The 20,639-nt window shown below is 36.1% G+C and overlaps 1 protein-coding gene across 1 annotated transcript; it reads left to right on the forward strand.

Moving 5' to 3' along the window:
- Positions 1-305: 305 nt before the first annotated feature.
- LOC100546441 (NEDD4-binding protein 2-like 2) lies at positions 306-18,455 on the forward strand. Its single transcript, XM_019612198.2, has 6 exons — positions 306-413; positions 1,785-1,876; positions 7,395-7,519; positions 12,121-12,209; positions 12,582-12,658; positions 16,351-18,455. Exons 2-6 carry the CDS (start codon positions 1,785-1,787, stop codon positions 16,547-16,549), a joined length of 582 nt encoding a protein of 193 aa, XP_019467743.2. The 5' UTR covers positions 306-413; the 3' UTR covers positions 16,550-18,455.
- The last annotated feature ends 2,184 nt before the right edge of the window (positions 18,456-20,639 follow it).

A 20,639-nucleotide genomic window follows, 5' to 3' on the forward strand; every position in this document is an offset into this window, starting at 1 on the left:
CTCCTTTTTTTTTGCCTACTGTAGAAAGCGCATAGGTTGATGAAGAACAAAACCACTGTCTGTAGTAAATGAAAACACATTTCTTTTGCACACAGAAGTTATTTTGCTAGTATTTACTGATTGAGCTTCATCCTGAAACTGCATGTGACAAACAGGACGTCGTTTGTGGTTATATTCCCTTGTATGTTAGCAGACTATTAAATAGATACTGTGATTATATTCTTCCTTGTTGTTTTTGTATAAAGGAGCAACCTTACTGTGTGTGGGTTTTGATTTTATTATTTTTTTTCTAGTATTTAGGGGGCTGTATCATAGAAGAATATCTACAAGAAACTTCTAACATTTGTACAATTTTGACTCACATTTTGTTACTGATTGTTCTCTTCTGCAAACCTATATTTTTGAAGCTGTGTGTGAGTATTATTACAATAGTTTCTTAAGTAAATGAAAGTAACATAGAAACTAATTGAAGTGGAAAAATACTGCTTTATTCAGTGCAGAAATTGGGTAGTTTTAAATATGAGACTATTTAACATTATCTTTTCCATACTTCGCATGACGAATGGCCTTTCAGTCTTTCTCCAAGTATCACAATCATATTAGCTGAAAAATCCTAAGTATTTTAAGTTTTTATGAATCTGTGTTCATGCTTTCTCATCTCCTTCTTGTCAGATGAATTACTAATTGCATTTAACAGATGGGGAAGTGGGTGCTGTAAGATCAAGGTCAATCATAGTCACTGAATTTGGGTGCAGGATTTGATCTGTGTGGGACTTGTTTGTCATTGTATTCAGCTGTCTGCAATTTTGTATGTTCAGAACTTGGTTTTAACTGTTAATTCCTGCAGAATCGTATTCCAGGGTCTCAGATACCCAACGGATGGGATGTGCCTGGGAAAGAAACTAAAAACCAGAATTATATAGCATCTGCAGTGCAGACTAGGACAACAAATGACACCATAGCCTTGTGGTGTCATTAGTACTCATGGTATCTTGGTAGTCTGGGCATCTTTAGGAACTTCAGACAAACCTCTAATGCTTGTGCTAGCAAAATCACTGTATAGGTAGAGCACAAAAATGACATATCTTTATGGACCAGGAGTAGAAGGAATTAGTTGCATCTTGCAAGCAAGTTTCCCAAGTATATAATGACAGCAAAGCAGTAGTGAGACTCAGGAATCTTGAATTCCAGTCTGCATTTTTGTGCAAACTGTGGATTTGTAAGTGCAGACACGTTTCCTCCTGCTCCCAAACTTGACGCGTCTGTTCTTAATCTTATAATGAAGTCTGTGTTTTGTTTTGACTTTGTCATCCCACATGCTTGACATCAAAGGCGCGTTTCTTGGAAGGGTCTTCTGGAGGTCACCTAGTCCATCCTTCTGCTTGGAGCGTGACTATCACCATCACTGGATTGGATCAGTCATATTTTTGCCTTGAGAACTTCCATTAGTGCACTCTAAGCTTCTCTGTAGGTTATATGCCATCTGCTCAGCCCTTTCATGTTTTTCCAAGTGCCTTTTGAAGTAGGAAGCCCCGAACTGAACACAGTATTTTAGAACTGATAAGAAGAGACAGAGGGGGGGAATCTTCTGTAGATCCACTTTTTTTCTCCATTGACCACTTTTTCCCTAATAAAAAATAGTGTGTTTGTTCTTCTTTTGATGAGATTGCACCGTTGATTCCATCTTCAGTTTGATATTGGCTATAATTCTTAGATCTTTTCAGTTGGGCTGCTCAACCAGTTACTTTTCATCTGTACTAATGCATAGGTTTCTTTTGCACCAGATGGAGAGCTCGGCACTTTTCCACGTTGAACTTCACTTAGCCCAGTGCTCAGATTTCTCTGTATCCTTCAGGACACTGAGCCCTAATGTTAGGTATGTCTGTCTTTGCTACCAGTGTGGTGTCACCTTTAAGTTCTGCCTCATGATCCAGGTTAATGGTGAAGATGCCCAAAGACTTGATTTCACTGTCAGTTCTGCTACTCTGCAGGTACTGACTGAAAATGTCGGAAGCCTTAATACATTCAAAGGGTATTGCATTCATTGCTCTGGCCTCATGCACAAAGCCAGTTGTTTCATCACATAGTACAATCTGGTCTGGCCATTGAAGCATAATTTGGCCGTTGTAAACCCACCCTGACTTTTTGTAACGATCTTAATTTCCTTCACATGTTGGGAAATAGGTTCCAACAGAGTGCACTATGATTTTTCTGGAAGCTGATGTTAGGTGAGGTTGAGCAGCCCGGTTCCCTTGTCTTTCCTCATCTCAAATATGGGCATAGCATTAACCTTTTCCTGGTCACTGGAGATCTCTTCTGATCTCACTGATTTATTCCATGCATTGTTACACGTGTAGGCAGTTGCTTCTGCTTCTGCCCTAAAATTCTAAGTGGATTTCTTGGTTCAGTCTTCCTCTCTTTTCTCCTTAGGATTACCTTGTCCCTGTGTCAGCTGCTGGTACGATCAACATGAATTTGTGTAAAATTAGCTTAATGGGGTTGAAAAAACAAATATTGGCATCACTGACAATGTACGTTTGAAATTAAATCTGTTGTTAGGCCAATATAAGAGAGTATTCCAGAAAGAGAATACTGCTGTTGGAGTGAAGAGCTGCTGGATCTTGGGAGTGGATGGGTTAAATAAGTATTTACAGCTGGATGTAGAAATATTTTTGTGCTATTGTTTCTAATTCTGTGTTTCTTTAAAAATGCTGCCTGTAATAGTGTTAACAGCATCATAGAATCATAGAATGGCCTGGGTTGAAAAGGACCACAAAGATCATCTAGTTTCAACCCCCTGCTATGTGCAGGGTCACCAACCACCAGACCAGACTGCCCAGAGCCACATCCAGCCTGGCCTTGAATGCCTCCACGGATGGGGCATCCACAACTTCCTTGGGCAACCTGTTCCAGTGCATCACCAGCCTCTGTGTGTGAAAAACTTCCTCCTAATATCTAACCTAAACCTCCCCTCAGTTTAAAACCATTCCTCCTTGTCTATTCAAATCATTTACATTGATTATTGAATCATTTACCAGTACCATTTAAATAGCTTAGTAGTACTACAGATTTTTAAAAACTGTTTATTTACAGTCTGTTTTTTCCTTGTTTGTATGATAAATTAGATATTTTAAATAATTTATTAGATTCTAAGACATCTTAACTGTAAAGTTATTTATTAAGGTAGGCTAACTGGAATGCAGAGTGCAGAACTGTTTTGAAGAACTAGATTTAAGGCTGGTGCATGGGTGTATGGGGTACGTACATACTAGAAAAAATATGTATTAGTTTGCTGTCTAGTTAATACGAGCACTTGAACTTCCAGATGAGTTTTGTGTGTAGAAATGATAACTTGTATTAGATCAATTTTTTTATCTAAAAAAACCCTATATGAACTGCTATGATTTCTGTATCTGTTTCAGTGTCACTGACCTGTTAGGTTCAGAGGCGAATGTTCTGTTGCAGGGAATGTCCTGCAGTTGGGTGAAGAAGAGCTGGTTTGCAGTGGTTGGTTAATACTGCGACTTGTGCCACACATGTGCGCGTACTGATGCTGACTGATCTGCAGTTTGATTTTCTTGTTAGAGAGTTATCTTCATTGTTTTTCCTTTCCCACATCACAGCAGTGGAATCACCTCTTTATGAGGTTAGATTAATTCTTTGCATAGGTGTGCTTTGTTGTTTCTGTCTGAGTTCATGAGCCTAGGATAAATTTTATTTCCAAATACATCTTAGAAGTGCATATATTATTCCATGTGAAGTTGATGTTTAAGATTTTACAAGTTGAAATAGCAGAGACTCTAAAAGAGACGATTGTTAGACTTTTAAAGTGTTGTTTTACGACTTCATGCCAAAGTTATGAACCAGACTCTGAACATTGTCATCATAGTTGAAGCTCTAGTTCATAAGCTCATTACTTGAAGATGGTTTGTGTGTTGTATTTGGGGTAAGGATTCTGTTGCCCTATGATCTTTGGTAGTCAGTCTGCCTCTGCAGTTATGTAGTTTCAGGATTATTCTTGCAAACATAGTTCAGTGTATTAAATCTGCTAGCTGGTTATATAGGTTCATAAATTGTGGTATGTTTTGAGCATTGAGAAATAGTAATAAAATATTTCAAGAATAAATTGTGTTTATGGGTTTGCAAGATTCCTAACCCCTTGCAGTGTTTTCTTATTGCTAGAACTGTTGTGGTTTGGAAAACAGAGAGGAATTTGAGTAAATGAATTACTTTACAGAACTCTGAACAGTTTCTGGCAATCAATACGGATGAGTGCCCCACTGATTGCTGTGAGTTCATTCATCAGTTGAAGAATCAGGTCCCAGTTATTAGTTCTTATCTCCTTTATTATGGAAGGCAGTTCTTATTCTCTGTTACATATGCACATGCACTCAGCACACAGGAAGTGTGTGTAGAAGGTGTAGAAGGTAGATCCAGTTGTTTTGAGCATTATTAGCTGGCAAATGTAGAATAGTGAAAATAAGAAAATTGGGCCGTGTGTGAAATCCTGGCAAGATAACTAAGGAAATGCACGTTCCTGTTAAATATTTTAGGTGAAACAGGAATTGGTATTAGAAGAGAATGCTGTTTTTTATGCTGTATGACTTACTGGTGTTTACTTGTGCTCTCCTACCAGTAAAATACACGTCCTACTAAAAGGTGAAGACTTGAACAAAAATATTGATTGAATGATGTCCAGCCAAGTGGCTGTAATTTTGTCGTATCATACTCTGCTTTCTGAAAGAGCACTGGTGTTTATTTTGAGGTAACCTTGTAGTCTGGAATAGGGAGAAAGAACAAACAGGGAAAAAGTGGATCGGAGGCATCTTTGATCATTTACTTCACAGATTTGTAGTTTCTTCTGTTCCCCAATAATTTTGTTTTTGTTGTTAGAAATCTCCATGCTTTAAAGGCAAGGACAACCAACAACTTAATTGTAGGACAGTAAACTTATAGGAATATAAATAATATAATACAGTGTTTTTAATTTTTTAAATTGTTATTTAAAATTGGATTTATTTTTCTTCCAGTTTTTAATGCAAGTCTCTAGCTGTAACCGATGTAATGTTGGGCCATTCACAGTCTTTAACTATGAGCTCTGCAAGGTCTATTGTTGACATGGCAATACACAGCAGGTTCCTTATGTGGGAATTAAACTTAAGTAGCTCTCCCTGCAGCTGTTTATGGGAAAGCTTGGTAACTTAGAACTAACATGCATTTCTTGCCTTGGGCTGTTTGGTATTTGGCCAGCTCTCCTCTGTTCCTGGCACCTCAGCAACAGTGTATCATGCATGCTGCTGGTGCAGTTCTCTTCTTGTAGCCTTTGGGTACAGTGCCTGTTTTTGAGTCTGAGTAGTTGCTGCAATTTGCATTAGGCGGTGGATTCCAGGATGCTCTGTGGCAATGACTGGCTGTTTTTATAAATTAGAATATACTTTAGAAAACGAGAACAGCCACGGGATCAGACTTGTAGATCTGAGTGAAAGGAGAGTTATCTCCGTTTCACAGGATTTTCCTTTAAGCACCAATTTCCAAGGATTTCCTGAAAGTAAGGTTTATGTTTGACAGAACAGAGATTACTCTCTGGGTTGGATTAATGTGGGTTTGATCACGTGTACGGAGTTTTGATATTGCTGATTAACCAGAGGGGTAACCCCTCCTCCCCCTGCAGCTTTGCTCTTGTTGGTTTCTCTGATTCTCAGGTATTTGCTGGGAGTTCCTGGGCAATACTGAGCATGAATTTTAGTTAACTCCAAAAACTAGCTCAGTTATGCCTCTCAGTGGTTTAACTATTGCATTTCATGCCAATGCAAATAGAGAATTCTGGAGAAGTTCAATGGATTTGTGCAATATTCTTTCATCGCTCATTGCAATAACTAATCTAAGCCATTGCAGTAACTAATATAATAATCAGAAACATTACCAATATTATAAAACAGATAAAAAAATAAACTTGTTAACAATATTCTTTACAACCACTTCCTTTTTGCCTTAGTTGAATTCCCCCACAGTGTCTTTTGTTCTCCATGTTGAAGCTGTTTTCATCTGGCTTCCTGCTGTAATTTTTAGCGTTAGGTTATTCTGACCCACAAATGAAATAAACTTTTAGTAAGATATCTGTGCTGCTTAAAATGGCAGGCCTGAAAGACTGGGTAAATATAAAACTCACACTGCAATCTGCTTTACTTTCTAATCTTTCAGGATTCTAATTTGGATCTCTGCATTTTATTCATTTTAACTGTTTTGTTTTGATTTACCCGATCATTTCTTCCCCTTTCATTTCACCCATCAAACTCATGCTCTGTTGAAAGTCACCGTAAAATGGCATTTCCTCAGGAAGCCAAGCTAACCCACTTTAATAAAGTGATTTCAGTCGTTCAAGAAGTGATTGTTTTTCTCCTGATTTGAAATTTCATACATGCAGGAATAGTAAAACACATACTTTTCCTATCACCGTGTTAACCCTGTAGTGTGAACAACGGCAATTAGAAACTATCTTAAATTTCTTGTCACCTGTTTGACTGGAGCTGCAGTTCTAAAGGATGTGGTTACCCCTGTAGCAGCTCACTGCTGCTACTGGAGGAGGTCTGTATTGATCTTCTTTCATCTCTTCCTTGTACTCAAGTAAGTACAAATGCTAAAGTTTCCAAAAACTGACACAAGGAAAAAAAAAAAGAAATAAGGGTCACTTTTTTTCTGACTTGTGGATGCAGGGAGTGCCATTGCTGATGAGAAGGTGGGTGTGAGTGAGATGGTGTGGCTCGGATTGGGGCAGAAGACATAGAAATGGAATTTCTATTAGGATGCATACTCTTCTGTAATCCTGACTTCTGTTAGTAGCACAATCCTGAAATTTTATCGTGATCCTGTATTCTTCCCTGAAAATATGGAAATTGCTGAAAACATTAGAAGTTTTCTTTTGCTGTTCCTGTTCAGTGCATACTGTATGTGCAAGTAGCATGAACAGTGGGCAGAAGAATGCTTGTTTAGAGGAAGAACTATTTAAGCATCCAGTTCATTTCTCAGTTATATCCAGGTCCCATGATCAGATTGGTTCCTAGAGATAATTACAGATAAGAACTGACATGGGAAATGTTAATGAATATAATAAATGCCCACTAGGTGCTCAGAACCTGTTGTGACAGAGCCATGAAGTACGTGGCTACAAACTTGTAAGTTAGAGAAACAACAAATAAAGGACTAGAGAGAGGGAAAGCACTGCTTTGATTTGAATTGAAATTAATTGTATGCTTACGTTTGTCCAATACAAAATATTTCAAATTCTGCAAGAGTCTCAGAAGTAGGGCACTGATTTATTTTAGCTTTATTGTTTTTTGGGGGGTTAATAAGAAAATAAATCCTGTACTATTTTGCATTTCCCTTTTTTTCAATAGTTTTCTGCTCGATCACAGCCGTGATGGCATTGTACTCAGCACCGATGATTACTTTCGTCAGCGAGATGGATATACATACAATGCTGCTCAGCTGGGTGATGCACATGACTGGAACCAGAAGAGAGGTTTGAATGAAATGAAATTCTGTTGAATCACTCTTCTAGTTAGAAAGTAGAAGTAAAGCCTAACGTGCGTGTGCTAATAGTATGTATGAGATGGGGCATGTATGTGTGTGTGGAAGTACAGGAGTGTGTGTGTATATAAATAAAACTGTCAGAGTATACGTATTTGTATTTTAATGTTATATTTTAATCAGTATTTAAATTTGTATTGGATTTTGAAATTGCAGAAGTGCAAATTCTAAGGGCAAAATCTCTTCTGTATGCTCTGACCTGCTGATTTGTTACATCTGAGACTAATATCCTTGTGTCTGAATTGAACATTTTTTGCTGGCGTCAGCAGTGTCCTGTTTTTTCCAGAGTCTTTCCTGATCTGAGGTTTGTCCAAGATTCGTGGAAGAGTTTTTCTGAGGAAAACTTTAGTTTTCTTTTGTTGGTTAACACTTTCATAAAGCAAATAAAGCAAACACCTAGCAGTCAAGGACTGAGTTTAACTGGTAGAGAAGTAGGTACCCAAGGTACATCCATGGAGGATGGGAGACAGGCTGATTCTCCTTTCTGTGGTAGTTTTCTAAGAATCTCTGTACATGTTTGATTCACTCCAAGGATGGGACAAACCTTTGCATGCATATTAAGACATTGCAGAGTGAGATTAAACAGAAGCTTCCTTCCTGTGTAAGAGGAATGAATCCTTCTTTGCATCAAAAGTTATGGAGCACCCAAGGAAAAAGATGTCTGCAGGACAGTACAAATGTTTTCCCCTTTCTTCCATTCTCACCCTAAAAAAAAATTTATGATGCACTGGGGAAAAGTTACCAGTGAACAGTGAAGAATTTTTTTTGAGCAGTTATTGGAATTGTAAAACTTGTAAGAAGCACTTTTGATATTGCATCACAGTATTTCAAAGGAAATTATGAATTGACTGGAGAGCAGAAAAGCTGATAAGATTGAGTGACTGTGTGAGGGATTTAGATGAACAGGATTTAACACTCTTGAATGTTTACAAGACAGTGAATTACATATCCTTGATAACAAAGCACATATGCATTTAATTCGTAGATTGGGGGATCAAGTGTGCAAATACAGTAAATGCTAGAATGAATTTGCCATTGTGACTTCAATACAATCTTTCTTCAAAAACTTTTGTAAATTTTGGCCCTTCATTGGCAAATTGGTTATTCCCTTTTTTAATCTTTGTATTCTTTATTAATCTTTCCTGAATGCCGTCTTTCAGGGAAAAATCCTGAAGCCTGTCATGTCAGTCTGTTACTTGTGCAAGGTTAATTGAAGCCAGAACAATATATTGTTCAGTTTTCATGGCTTTCTCCACTGATTCTTAATGCTCTGATAGAACATACTTTATCTTTTTTTTCTGCCTTCTGTTTATGTAGTTACTTCCCACCCTCTTTTCCTTTTGTTTCTTCTTGTTTTATGGATTGATTTCATCAGGATAAATCCCTTGTTCTCAACAATAACTTAGTTGGTTTTTTTTCTTCCTTTGGATACTTGCTTCATTCAGTGTACAGACTGAACAGTGTTTGTTGAATGAGTACATATACAACAGATGTGTATATGTGTGTGTATGTATGTATATCTATATATTTATACACTGAATAATCCTCAGTACTCATTGTGGATCTCTCATTTGATACATACTGTTTCTGACTCTGTTTAGCAAGACATTATTAATTCTCTTGGAAACCTTTTTACAATACTATTTCTCTGTATTTTCAGTTTCAGATATTTCAGTTCTGTGTCTAGTTCATCATCTTAAGTTCTATGTGAGCATTGGTGGTATTACATTATGAATTTTTGTATTGGCAACCTAAGGCACAGTTGTTAAAATAATGTGCTATCTTGGATGCCAGACTTAGCAATTTGAACATTCTTTGGGAAGCGTAGTAGTAATAGAACTTCACGTATTCAAAATAAATTTTCACTGTCTTCATATGAGTTCATATCACTTCTGTAAATGATATCTGTGACTTTTGAAACTGACAGCTACAAATTGAAGATCAGGCAGAGTAGTGACCATTTGGAATGTTCGAGAACATTCACCAAAAGATGATCCTTCTTCATATGCAATCATCCTGGCTTATTCATTATTTATCTTACATTTATCTCAACAAAGAGGAATGCTGGAGTCACGCTGATGATTTGATACATACCCCTAACCCAATCCTGGAGCAAGTCTTTGTGCTGAAAGAGGTAGGAGACTATGAGAGGAAGTGGTGCACAAGCACATATGTTAAGTTCAATATGATAATACATATGTCCAGTAATTAGTATGCAGCCAGCCTTGGATCATGCATTTCCTAGTGTACAGGGTTCTACTTTGCAGCCATGGTGCATTTTTTATTCTTGTGCCCTTTTAATGTGTTTTGAAAGGCAGACTAAACTCTTTTTCTTGCAAGGTCTTTGAAATGTGAGATTCTTGACATGTTTGTAACTCACATCATTAATACTGCTTACAACTAAATAAAAGTTAATCTTAAGTTAATCTGTTCATTTTTTTAATCTGTAGTACCAGAGCAGTTGATTTTTTTTTTTTTAATGGAATTCATCTCAGTGAGATTTCTTTAAACAGCAAAAGAATTATTCTTATGGTTTATGATTTGACAGAGGTCTTAGTTTGATTGTAAGATGCTTTAGAGTTCTTGTTAGAGGCACTGAGGAATCTAATGCATGAATCCGATGTACAGCCACATGTTAGAGATCTGCTTCTCCCTCTGGCTTAGTTTCAGGCAAAAAGAACCTAATTCACAAAGTAGTCCTTTTCTAAAGATGCAAACGTAGTGTCCCTTTCTATAGAAGGCAATAGAGAGCTTCTTTTCTAATTTAGTAGGTGAAGGAAATTAAAACAATGAAAATTAAGGTAGAACATTTGTCTCAAAAGTGAGGTACTTCAGTACCCTCTCTAGGTACTCTTTTGTAGGAGTTTTCTGCACTTCTGATAAGGATAGCTTAATTGCTATCCTAGTTTCTCTGAAGTAGGTGTAGATGTCAAGCTGATATGATTATAATACTTGAGTTTTTCAATTGCTTGGGTAAGTCTCCTGTATACCATTATGTAAAAGCTGGTTGAAATATTCATGCTTTTTAGATATGTTGTACAACCCCCTTCTTACTCATACCTTTTTTTCTCCAGGGACAAATCCTGGTAACGAAAGTTAGGAGTCCTCTCAAAATGCTTTCTGGACTGACTGTGAGGGATTTACAGGAATGAGTGCCTGAGCTCAAGATCAGAGTTAGATTTTGCCTTGGTTGCAACTAGAACAGAGTTGATTTTCCTCATAGTGGATGGTATGGTGGTGTGTTTTGGCTTCAGGAGAAAAACTGTGCTGGCTACACACTGATGTTCAAGTTATTGCTGAGTAGTGCTGCACGGTGGCAGGAGTGTTTCCATCTTTCAGCTTCTCATACTGTCCTGCCAGTGTGGGGGCTGAGGGGTAGAAGGAGGGGAGAGAGCCAGAACAGCTGACCTAAACCAGCCAGAGGGATCTTCCATACCGTATGGCATCGGGTGAGGAAACCATAACACCCAGGGGAGCTGGCTGGGGAGGCAGGCGCTGCTGAGGGACTGACTGGGCATTGGTTGTGGGTAGTGAGCAGCTGTGTTGCACATCATTTGTTTTGTAAATATATGCATGTATGTATTATTATCATTACTATTATTTCTCTCTTTTTTTTAGTAAACAGTTTTTATCTCAAACGATGAGTTCTGTTGTTTTTTGTTTTTTTTTTATTTCTCTCCTCTGTCCCACTGGGACTGGGGAGAGTGATTGAAAGGCTATTTAGTATTTAGCTGTTTGCCAAGTTAAACCTCTACAGGTTTTTTAATGGATCTCACTAATATTTTGGATGTCTGTATGGAGCTGCTGAATCACGGCCTGAACCTCTGACTGATCACCTGAGGCGAGCAGTGAGTCAGCCAGGGGAGCACAGGTGAAGGCAAATCACCTGTGCTGCAGGAAGGAGTGGAGCCTGGCTCCACCTCTCCTAGACCCATTTAAGAGCTGACTGCCAGTGGGGAAGGATCTCTCTGGAGATCTGCTCCATTGGACTTCATCTTGTGAGCCCAGGACAGGGTGAGTGACTATCTCTTGTTACTCCAATATAAATTATATTAGCCAAGCTCCTGGATGTATATATATATATATACCATCTGTATATCCACTGATTATACAATGTCTTTGTATGAATATTACATATTTCATAATATTTCATAACATTTTGTTGAATAAGTGCACTGGCCAGCCATAGGTCCCAGTTATGAATGCACCACGTGCTGCTGGTGAAGTTGGAACCTGAATATGGTTTCATGCCAGGAGTCTCTTTAACACTCGATAGGGCACATACTTGGAGCAGCTCTGTCGTATTGTTTCAACAATTCCCATCTAACCCTTTGTATCAATTCAACACTGCCTCGGTTCTCTGTTCCTTGCTTCATTTCTCTTACCTATTTGCTCATACTATACATTTCCATCTCTACTTTTCATAGAACTGTGTGTTTCAATCAGACCAGATTAATGCAAAAACTTTCTTGCATGCACCTTTTTATTTGAATTATATAATTGCTTATTTACATGCAGTTTCTTTTGTTGCAGCCAAACAGGCAATGGAACAGGGAAAATCTCCAGTTATAATAGACAACACTAATACTCAAGCCTGGGAGATGAAACCATATGTGGAAGTGGTAGGTTTTATTCTGAAATTATACCATCTGTTACAGCTCTGTGAATTTACCTTCATTTGCAATGAGCTGGTCTGCTATGTGAAGAAACATTTTCCTTTCTTGGGTTTCTAAAGACTGAAGACTGCTTGTTGGTACAATGAGTAAATGGTATGGCAGTAGTCCAGAACAGTTTTAGGACAGATGTGATCTAATCTGCTTAGCCTGGAGTGAAAGACAGGTTTGGGGCAAGTGAAATTCAGCGTACTACAATGTATCATTGACTACATTTGTTTATTTTAGTGGTCTTGTTATAACTTCTTGTTATAGTTATTATTGTTCATATTTTATATAATGATGCTACTCATATGAAACATTTTTCTTTGCTTGCTACAGGCTCTAGAAAAGGGGTACAGAGTGGAGTTCCGTGAGCCAGATACTTGGTGGAAATTTGATCCTGAAGAATTGGAAAAGTAAGGTTTATTTTAGATAAATTGTTGTATTATGTATTAAAAGATATAAAGAAACTTGCCCATGTAAATACATATAAGAAGTTTACATTTTATCCAGTATCTTATACTGAAAATGTAATTTAACTATTTGTTAAAATATGCATTTTGAAATACATTAGACATGTGGATGCCAAAATCTTGTCTTCTTCATCCTAGAAGTCAATATTAAAACTTTCTTGGAAGCAAATTAGGAAGTGATTAGCTATTGTAGAAAGTGCTTCTGCTGTAATGAAGAACTTAAGTTATCCTGGGAACCTTGTTGCTACAAAACAAGCAATAAATAGTTAGAATGTAAAAAGAAATTGTTTCTTTAAGAGTGCATCAATAGAAGCCTTATGTTTTCTTTCTTTAAATGTCACTTCATCAGGGAACAGTAGTGCACTCCAAATCAGGATAGATTAAATAGAAAGTTTGTGTTTTAGGTTATTCTATTGCAGGATTTTATGAAACCATTTCCAATCTTCAGAGCATCTAGATCTTAGAGTATTAATTTTGGACATAAGTTGTTGAACCTGTGGGTTGTGAGAGTGCCTCAAAAGCTGTTGGTTATTCTTGGTAAATTTCTCTTTTGTCTCAGGCAGATCTTCTTTAAGAATCCGAGAGGTACCAACCCAACTTAGGGGATTTTCAGTGATTGAAATGCAATTTATTACTTTCATGGTTGATAAAGTGTTCTCTTACTGTTCACGATTTTATTTGTCTCCAGGTGACTTGGTTTATCACTGTTTGAGCTTTGTAAAATAGCCTCTACAAAATACCGACTGTGTGTGTGTACTACCTGTGTTACTGACTGAGACCTCATTTTTTTGTGTGTTCTTGATAAATCTTCTAAAATGTTCTTCTTTTAGTCATAAGCTACTTGTGATTTATTGTTAGGGATGGAGTCTCTCTCTTTGAGATGAGTTCTAATAAATTTTTCTAGTTTATGATACAGCACTGCAAAGTTAGCAAGGAAGCTGTTACAGTAATCAGTTATTTCTAAGATGTTCAGTGTGACATTTCTTTTGCATGAGACAAACTACAATTTTCCAGGAAAATGGGTGTTTTCTCATAAATAGGTAACAAAGTTAAAGCAAAAAGAGAAATGCTATTGTTACCATTGGATTTCCTTATCTAGTCATTAATTGTAAGACCAAAGTTTTTATCCCTAACAAAATGAAAGGAAAGCCCTTGAACTATGAAGTGATTCTACCTTGTGAATTTTCTGGAACTTTTTTGGCCAATCCAGTTGCTTTATGTATTTGAATAGATGTGCATGGTCAGCAAACTTTGTTTTTTGGGAGTTTAGGAAAAGTGGTGATGTGGTATTTTATTTTGCAGGTTCATGTTGTTGTTTTCCCTATTAGTGTATTTAGGAAATAGATGATAGAGAAGTTATTGTAGTTTGGGGATTTCCCTTTACAAATTTTGAGCTGGACATTTTGTGCACTACGTGGGTAAATACTATCCTAGTCATAAATTCAGAGAACCTATTAATTGTCTGGAGTTGTGCATTCTAATTCCCTCCTAAACAGGGTCACTGTTTACAATCTTTGTTTCTGCTGTTTGGAATAAAACCAAGCTAGCTTGTACTTTACCTAGCCAAAGTATTTTGAATATATCCTTTTTTTTTTTTTTTTCTCTTTTCCACATCTTCCTTTCCTTTTTTTTTTTTTTTTGGTGGCACTGTCTGATAGAGATTGTTAATAACATTTATTCAGTACTAGAATATCCTGATATTCTAGGGGTCTTGTGTTTTTCTAGATACCTTTATTAAGTTGTTTCTGCCACAGCCTGCTGTTTAAGAAATCAGAGCAAAGCCTTACTGATAGGAAAAGAGACTAAGTTGACACTAGGTGAATGCCTGATGTCAGGAACATGATAAATGTGCATTCAGTGTCTTTTCTTCCTCATGCTGATGAGGTACATATTGTCTTTAGACTCACTTGTGTGTGACTTTTGCTTTTAGTTTAGTATTCTTCACATAGCTTGTGGAAATGTCTTGACTTCCCATATGTGTGTCTTGTAGTAGTGCTTAAGACACGTTACAGTGTTTAGACCCCTTATGTAAAGGATTTCGTACTTCCAAATGTAATTTTTAAGTAATTCTGAAAACTGCAAGTCAGAACAAACAAGTGGCACGTTGGTAGAAGAGAGATGTTTTAAGAGCTTACTTAGCATTGGATGAAAACAGTACCCTCTTTCAGAAAGCTTTTATGATTTCTGAGTAGGAGGCAGAACATGGAGGTGTGCATTTGATTCAGACTTCTGGTATCCCGTCAAAGCAGTATTTGAGGATAGATGTTAAAGTTTACCTGTTGAATATATAAACAGAAGTGAAATGCAAACAAAGGAAATATATTCATTTTTCCTTCAGTATGATCATAGAACTGCAGTTTGGCACTGGCTTCATTGAACTTGTGCTGATTTTTAGGCAATAATGTTTATGTAGTATTTTATCAATAGATTGGGGTGCTCTGCATGGCAAGATTCTTCTAATATAAAAGCTTTTAATAGTGATGGAACTTGGCTATTATCAACAGATAAAGCTTTCAAAGTATAACTCCCTGCTAGGAGATACTGCTGGTACATGTGTTGATGAAGGATGAGGTGCCTTTATCTTCCTTCAGTGTAGCCAGGCTGCCAAAAAGATTAGGGAAGACATCCCAAAGGAAGATGTGCTGTCTCTATCTTTTTCTAGAGTCAGTTCTGTTGCAGTGCTGGTAATTCTCTGACACTCAGTTTGTGCATTAGCCTCATTGTTGTGTTTTTAGGGAAGGCTAAAATTCTATTAATGTGAATTCTGAGTTGTTATTCCATAGGCGCTGAGGAAATAGAAGCATTACAATGTCATTTCTAATGTCTCAGGTTCTTAATAGGCCAAGTTCTCACTGGAAGCAGTGACTGTTCACTACTTGCAAGAACAAGATGTCTCTTTTGGCTGCTTTGACGCTTTCCCTTATTTGCCTTATCTGTCCTTTTTGTGTCTATTTCTAAATTTGAAACAAGTATCAGTAAAAATAGTAGAAGTATGAGTGTGCAGTTCTTGTTTTGAAAAATAATTTTAAAATGTTTCTTTTCATTCCCCTTTGTTTCATTGATAAGAAAATATTCTGTCATTAAGTCTTGAAATCATATAGTTCCATTTTTTTATGCTAGTTTATTTTCCCAAATAATAGAATAATAGTCTATAAGGTATTAATCTCTCTACTCATTAGCTAGTATACAATATAAAATCTTAAGAATAAATAAGGACAGCAGTTTTCTAGGGCTATTTAGATGTGCTGTCCTGGTGAATAACATCCGATTTCTTTATAAAGAAGAATGGCTGTATTGTTTTCTGGTACTTAGTGCTTTCAGTGGTGAATTATTAAAAATAAAATAAGCATTTATGCAAATTGAATACTGAGAGAATTAGAATACAGTGAAAAAAAAAAAGTTTAAATTTGAAATGTTATAACATTTTAATTTAAATTTGTGCAATCACTTGACTTAGTTGTATGTATGTTTTTCAATTATATAGATTACTGCTAAGAAATACAGGAAAATACATCTGGTTCTTTTAGAAATGAGAAGCAAGGAGAAAAATTGTGAAATAAGTTTTGTTTTTTTTTTTCTTATGGACTGTAAACATAACCATACCAGGTAATTCATTTAAATTTTTATTTTTGTAGGAGGAATAAACATGGGGTCACTCGTGAGAAGATTGCTCAGATGTTGGAACGATACGAATATCAAATATCCATACCTATTGTCATGAATTCAGAGTTACCTCCTCACAAACACACACAGAGGCCACCTCTGCAGCGGAGACATAGGTGGGGAGGCAATACAGACTCATGGAATTCTTTCAGTATTTCCAGTAACCGATAACAGTTTCAGTCAGTGATAAAAATCTGTTACTTCCCCTTCTAAAAAAACGTCACCACCTCCAATAAACCAGTGGATTTTCTGGTTTAAATAGGCCTGGTTCAAGACCATTTCCTTCTGGAGGTTGTTCCTTTAGTGGACTTTCATGTAAATAAAATTGTATATTAAATGTTTTTAAAAGCTATATTTATTACAGTTGTAGTAAGTTTGGTTTCAGTAAAATATTTGATACGAGGTATAGCATAGTCTTTCTACATAAACCTAAAACAAAGATGTTTTCATACAACAAATAACTGTATAGAAGGTACTCTTTAAAGAAGGTCCTGTTAGATATCTTTGAAAACTAAGTCCCAAAAGAAGAGATTATTTATGTATTAATCATTAATTTTAATGAGTCTCATTATCTTTGATGAGTACTTTTTTTTTTTTTTTTTAAAACAATGATGTCCCGGGTTGTGCTTTTGTTTTAACTCGTAGATATTGCCAAGAACTATTGGCAAAAAGAAGGCATGTATTTTGTGGTTCATCTCAGAAGCTCACCTCTGCTGAAGCAACAGTATTCACCAGCCTTAAACTCTGTGACCTCGATTTTTCTAACTTATTTATTCATTCTCAACAGCAGACTACAGAATATGATGGTGTCTCCACACCATTGACTTTTTTGTGTCTAAAAAACTTAAATTTTATCACTGCAGGCAAAATTAAATCTTTCTTAGTCCATTTCTTTCATCTAAAACAAAGCACTTAATTCATTAGACTGTCAGATCTCATCAGTTGGGATGCATCCATTCAATACAAATAATGGGTATACCTCTGTAATATTGTGTTCTTACTTTGGCACAGCCAACGTGATCTGTTCAGCACATAACAGCAAAAGAACCAGCATGGAGATAGACTAATTTATTACTTTTTTTTTTTTTTGCTTAAAAACTGATGAATTCATAAGCTTTCACTTTGCTTGCTTTCTAACTGCTTACTGTATTAATAAAATATATTTGTCTTCAGTGTTGTTTTAGTAATTCAGTACAAGTTTTTTATTCTTAAGCTTTTATGCAGATGAGCACTGCTACTAACCTGTTGGCTGAAACAACAACTCTTCAGGTCTGACTGTTTGATTTTCTAAAACACTGAATGAGTAGATCTTGAAGAGGAAGGATTGTGAAGAGTATGAGAACCTAGCTCAAACAATTCTTTTTTCTATTTTGTTTTTATTACAATGTAATAGTCATCAGAATTTTGAAAATTGTGAAGCCAGCATGATTTTCATTTTTTATTTATAGACAGTTTGTCATAGATGCCCTAAAAGGTGCTTTATCTTTAAAGTCTGAGTAACAAAACCTGAAAATCCAGGTATGTAATGAAGTATCTTTCTGTGGTTTTTCACAACTACTGTGCAAGTCTACATTTGTACAATTTAACCCATGTCAAGAATAATATTTTTCTAAGGGATTTGATAAACTGTAGGAGTTGGTGTGCATTTCACATTTAAATAATTGTTTTAATGATTTGAAAAATAATGCAAGTAGTGCATGGATTCTTAATATATTCAACTGTGTATACTTTTTTTTTAAAAAAAGCTCTCCCTTGTTATATAATATTTATACCAATTGTGTTACTATATCTTAATTTCCATGGTCACTTTTTTCTTGTCTCAAGAGAATTGTGGAAATTATTGTCAATGATCCATAATGCTTTAATTATCTACATGTTTTTATATTTCATTATAAAAGTACACTTCAAATTAGAAGGAGTTTAATTTTTTTTGAGATAGACTCATCTAATTTACTCACGTGATCTATAGTACCTTAAACCATAATAAAGGGATGAAGTAATGTACTGTTCACAGAGCGTGCTGAGATATTACCAAAAAGTAATCAGTAGAAAAGTACTAAGTAAAAAAAAAAAAAAAGGTAAACATCTTCAGTTTTTAAAGGAAATGGGCTTTTTTTAAAAGCAGTATTTAGTTGACACTTAAGTTCTCTCTAACTGAAAGTTTGGATTTAAGTAGACATGAATTTTTACTGCTTTAAAAGGATGGAGCATTTCCGTGTTTTATTGTTTTAATAAATTGTTGGTGGATGGGGAGTAGTTCTGACATGCAGAGGCGTGTTGATCAACGTAGGCTTGCTGTTTGCAAAAGACACATAACAAGAACAGAATGCTTTGCAACTTGTCACAGAATCAAAGAGTTATTGGAAACTGCTTAATCTGTAATGCTGTATTCCAAGGTAAGTACAGTGACATAACAGGTAAAAACACAATTGTTGTTTTCCAGTATGTTCACGTTTTGTGAGGATATCACATTTGTGGTTTAAGCTACTAATTAGAAATGCATGCATCTGAGACAGAAGTTGCTTTCTTCTCACTGATGGCATATGATACTATGGTATAAATATGGGAATAAAAATGAGGGTATGAAATACATGGGTTGCAGGTGTTGAGTTTCTCCTGCTCACTCGCAAGTGAGGAACATGTCTTATTTTGCCAAGAAGTACGTACAAGAAATGTAAGGACTCTTTTCAATTAGAACTCAGTTCCATTGGACGTGAAATCTAATTATTTTTATTATCCAGCATAGTGTTTATGCAGTACACCTATTGATTTGTCAGACATCGCAGGTGCGTTGCTATTGTTTTTTTTGGTTTTGATTTCTAGTGAACTGCTAGTTCACAGTGTTTGATGAAATAGTGACAGAAATAGTAGGTAGAATGTTAGCATAGCAAATGCAGGTTCTAAGTATCTGCTGCATATTTCACACTAGTGAAGTGTTTGGTAAGTAAATTTAAACAGAAGAGTTCAGATGCTTAGCTGTAGTTTTAAGATCTACTTTCCTAATGATGACATTTCAATCAGCGAAACATGCATATTTTGTTAGCAGGTAGCTGATGTGTTGTTAATAAAGGGGCAAAAAAGTTCTGGTTTTACTGCTTGATCTAAAGTGCTGTATCTTGATTTCCTGAAGTACTAAAAGCTTTGACAGATGATTTGATGTTACTTTTTCATTTATAAAAATAATAATAAACATCAGACCTAATGTAACAGCAGGTTTGGGTTTTTTTTTTTATATGATGTTACGTGGTGTCCTATTAAGAATTCTGTCTTCTGTTCTGGTGGCTGTGCCCCTTTAGGTTCATTCTAGTCTATTTTGCTGTGCTGGATACTTTAAGTTTGTTTGTTGTTGTTGTTTTTTTCCTGTAAAGATGAAAGCCAGGGTTTTGTCTTTTGTGTTTTGTCTCCTGAAGCGCTCTACAGAGCTGGTAGATTTTGTTATTGCTCTATAGTAGATAACAGAAGATTGGGCTCTGTCTAACTCATTTTTCTTTGATTGTTTTCTCTTTCCTGATGTCATTTAGACTGTATCAGTACTTTCTTTTTTTGAGCTGACCAATATAATTCATTTTCAATGAGCTGCAAAAAGAAATATTTTCATCATTTCGCATTTGTCTATGTGATACATGTCATTTGAACTCCTGCCTCCTTCCAGCAATCAAGTTAATTGGAGGAAAGTCTTTCACTCTTGCTGGTTCATCATCAGATGTCTGTTGAGAATTGAGGGGTTTCCATACAAAAGAAAAGAGACCTGTATTGCAACTCCTGGTAAGAAGCAATGAGACAACATAGTGTTGAAATGCAGTTCATAAAATTGAAATCAAATGTTCAATTTAAAAGTTCAGATGTTTTGTATAGGTTGGATATGTGAGACTACTTCTCCTCAATGTTTCTTCAGTGACATTTTTCATTATTTTTTTCACCATTATTTCATCTTCTCATCCTTCCAAAACAAAAGCAAGGGCTGTATGGCTTTGCTGAAGTACCATAATCTTTGTTAGATTTAAGCTCTATTTTATTTCCTAAATGAGAATCTGCTGATGCATCAATTTAGGGTTTATATTTTTCTCTGAGTAAGCTAACTAGCTTGGATAGTTGTAAATCGGCTTATATTCAGTTCACAGAAAAATATGGGCTTAAGGTGCTTACAGTGAGAGTGGGGCTGGTCTCTTCTTGCTGGTGACAGGACGAGGGGAAATGGTCTCAAGTTGTGCCAGGATAAGTTTAGGTTGGATATCAGGAAACACTTCTTTACAGAAAGGGT

Source organism: Meleagris gallopavo, chromosome 1 (assembly GCF_000146605.3).
Source record: "Meleagris gallopavo isolate NT-WF06-2002-E0010 breed Aviagen turkey brand Nicholas breeding stock chromosome 1, Turkey_5.1, whole genome shotgun sequence".
In the NCBI taxonomy this organism is placed as follows: Eukaryota; Metazoa; Chordata; class Aves; order Galliformes; family Phasianidae; genus Meleagris; species Meleagris gallopavo.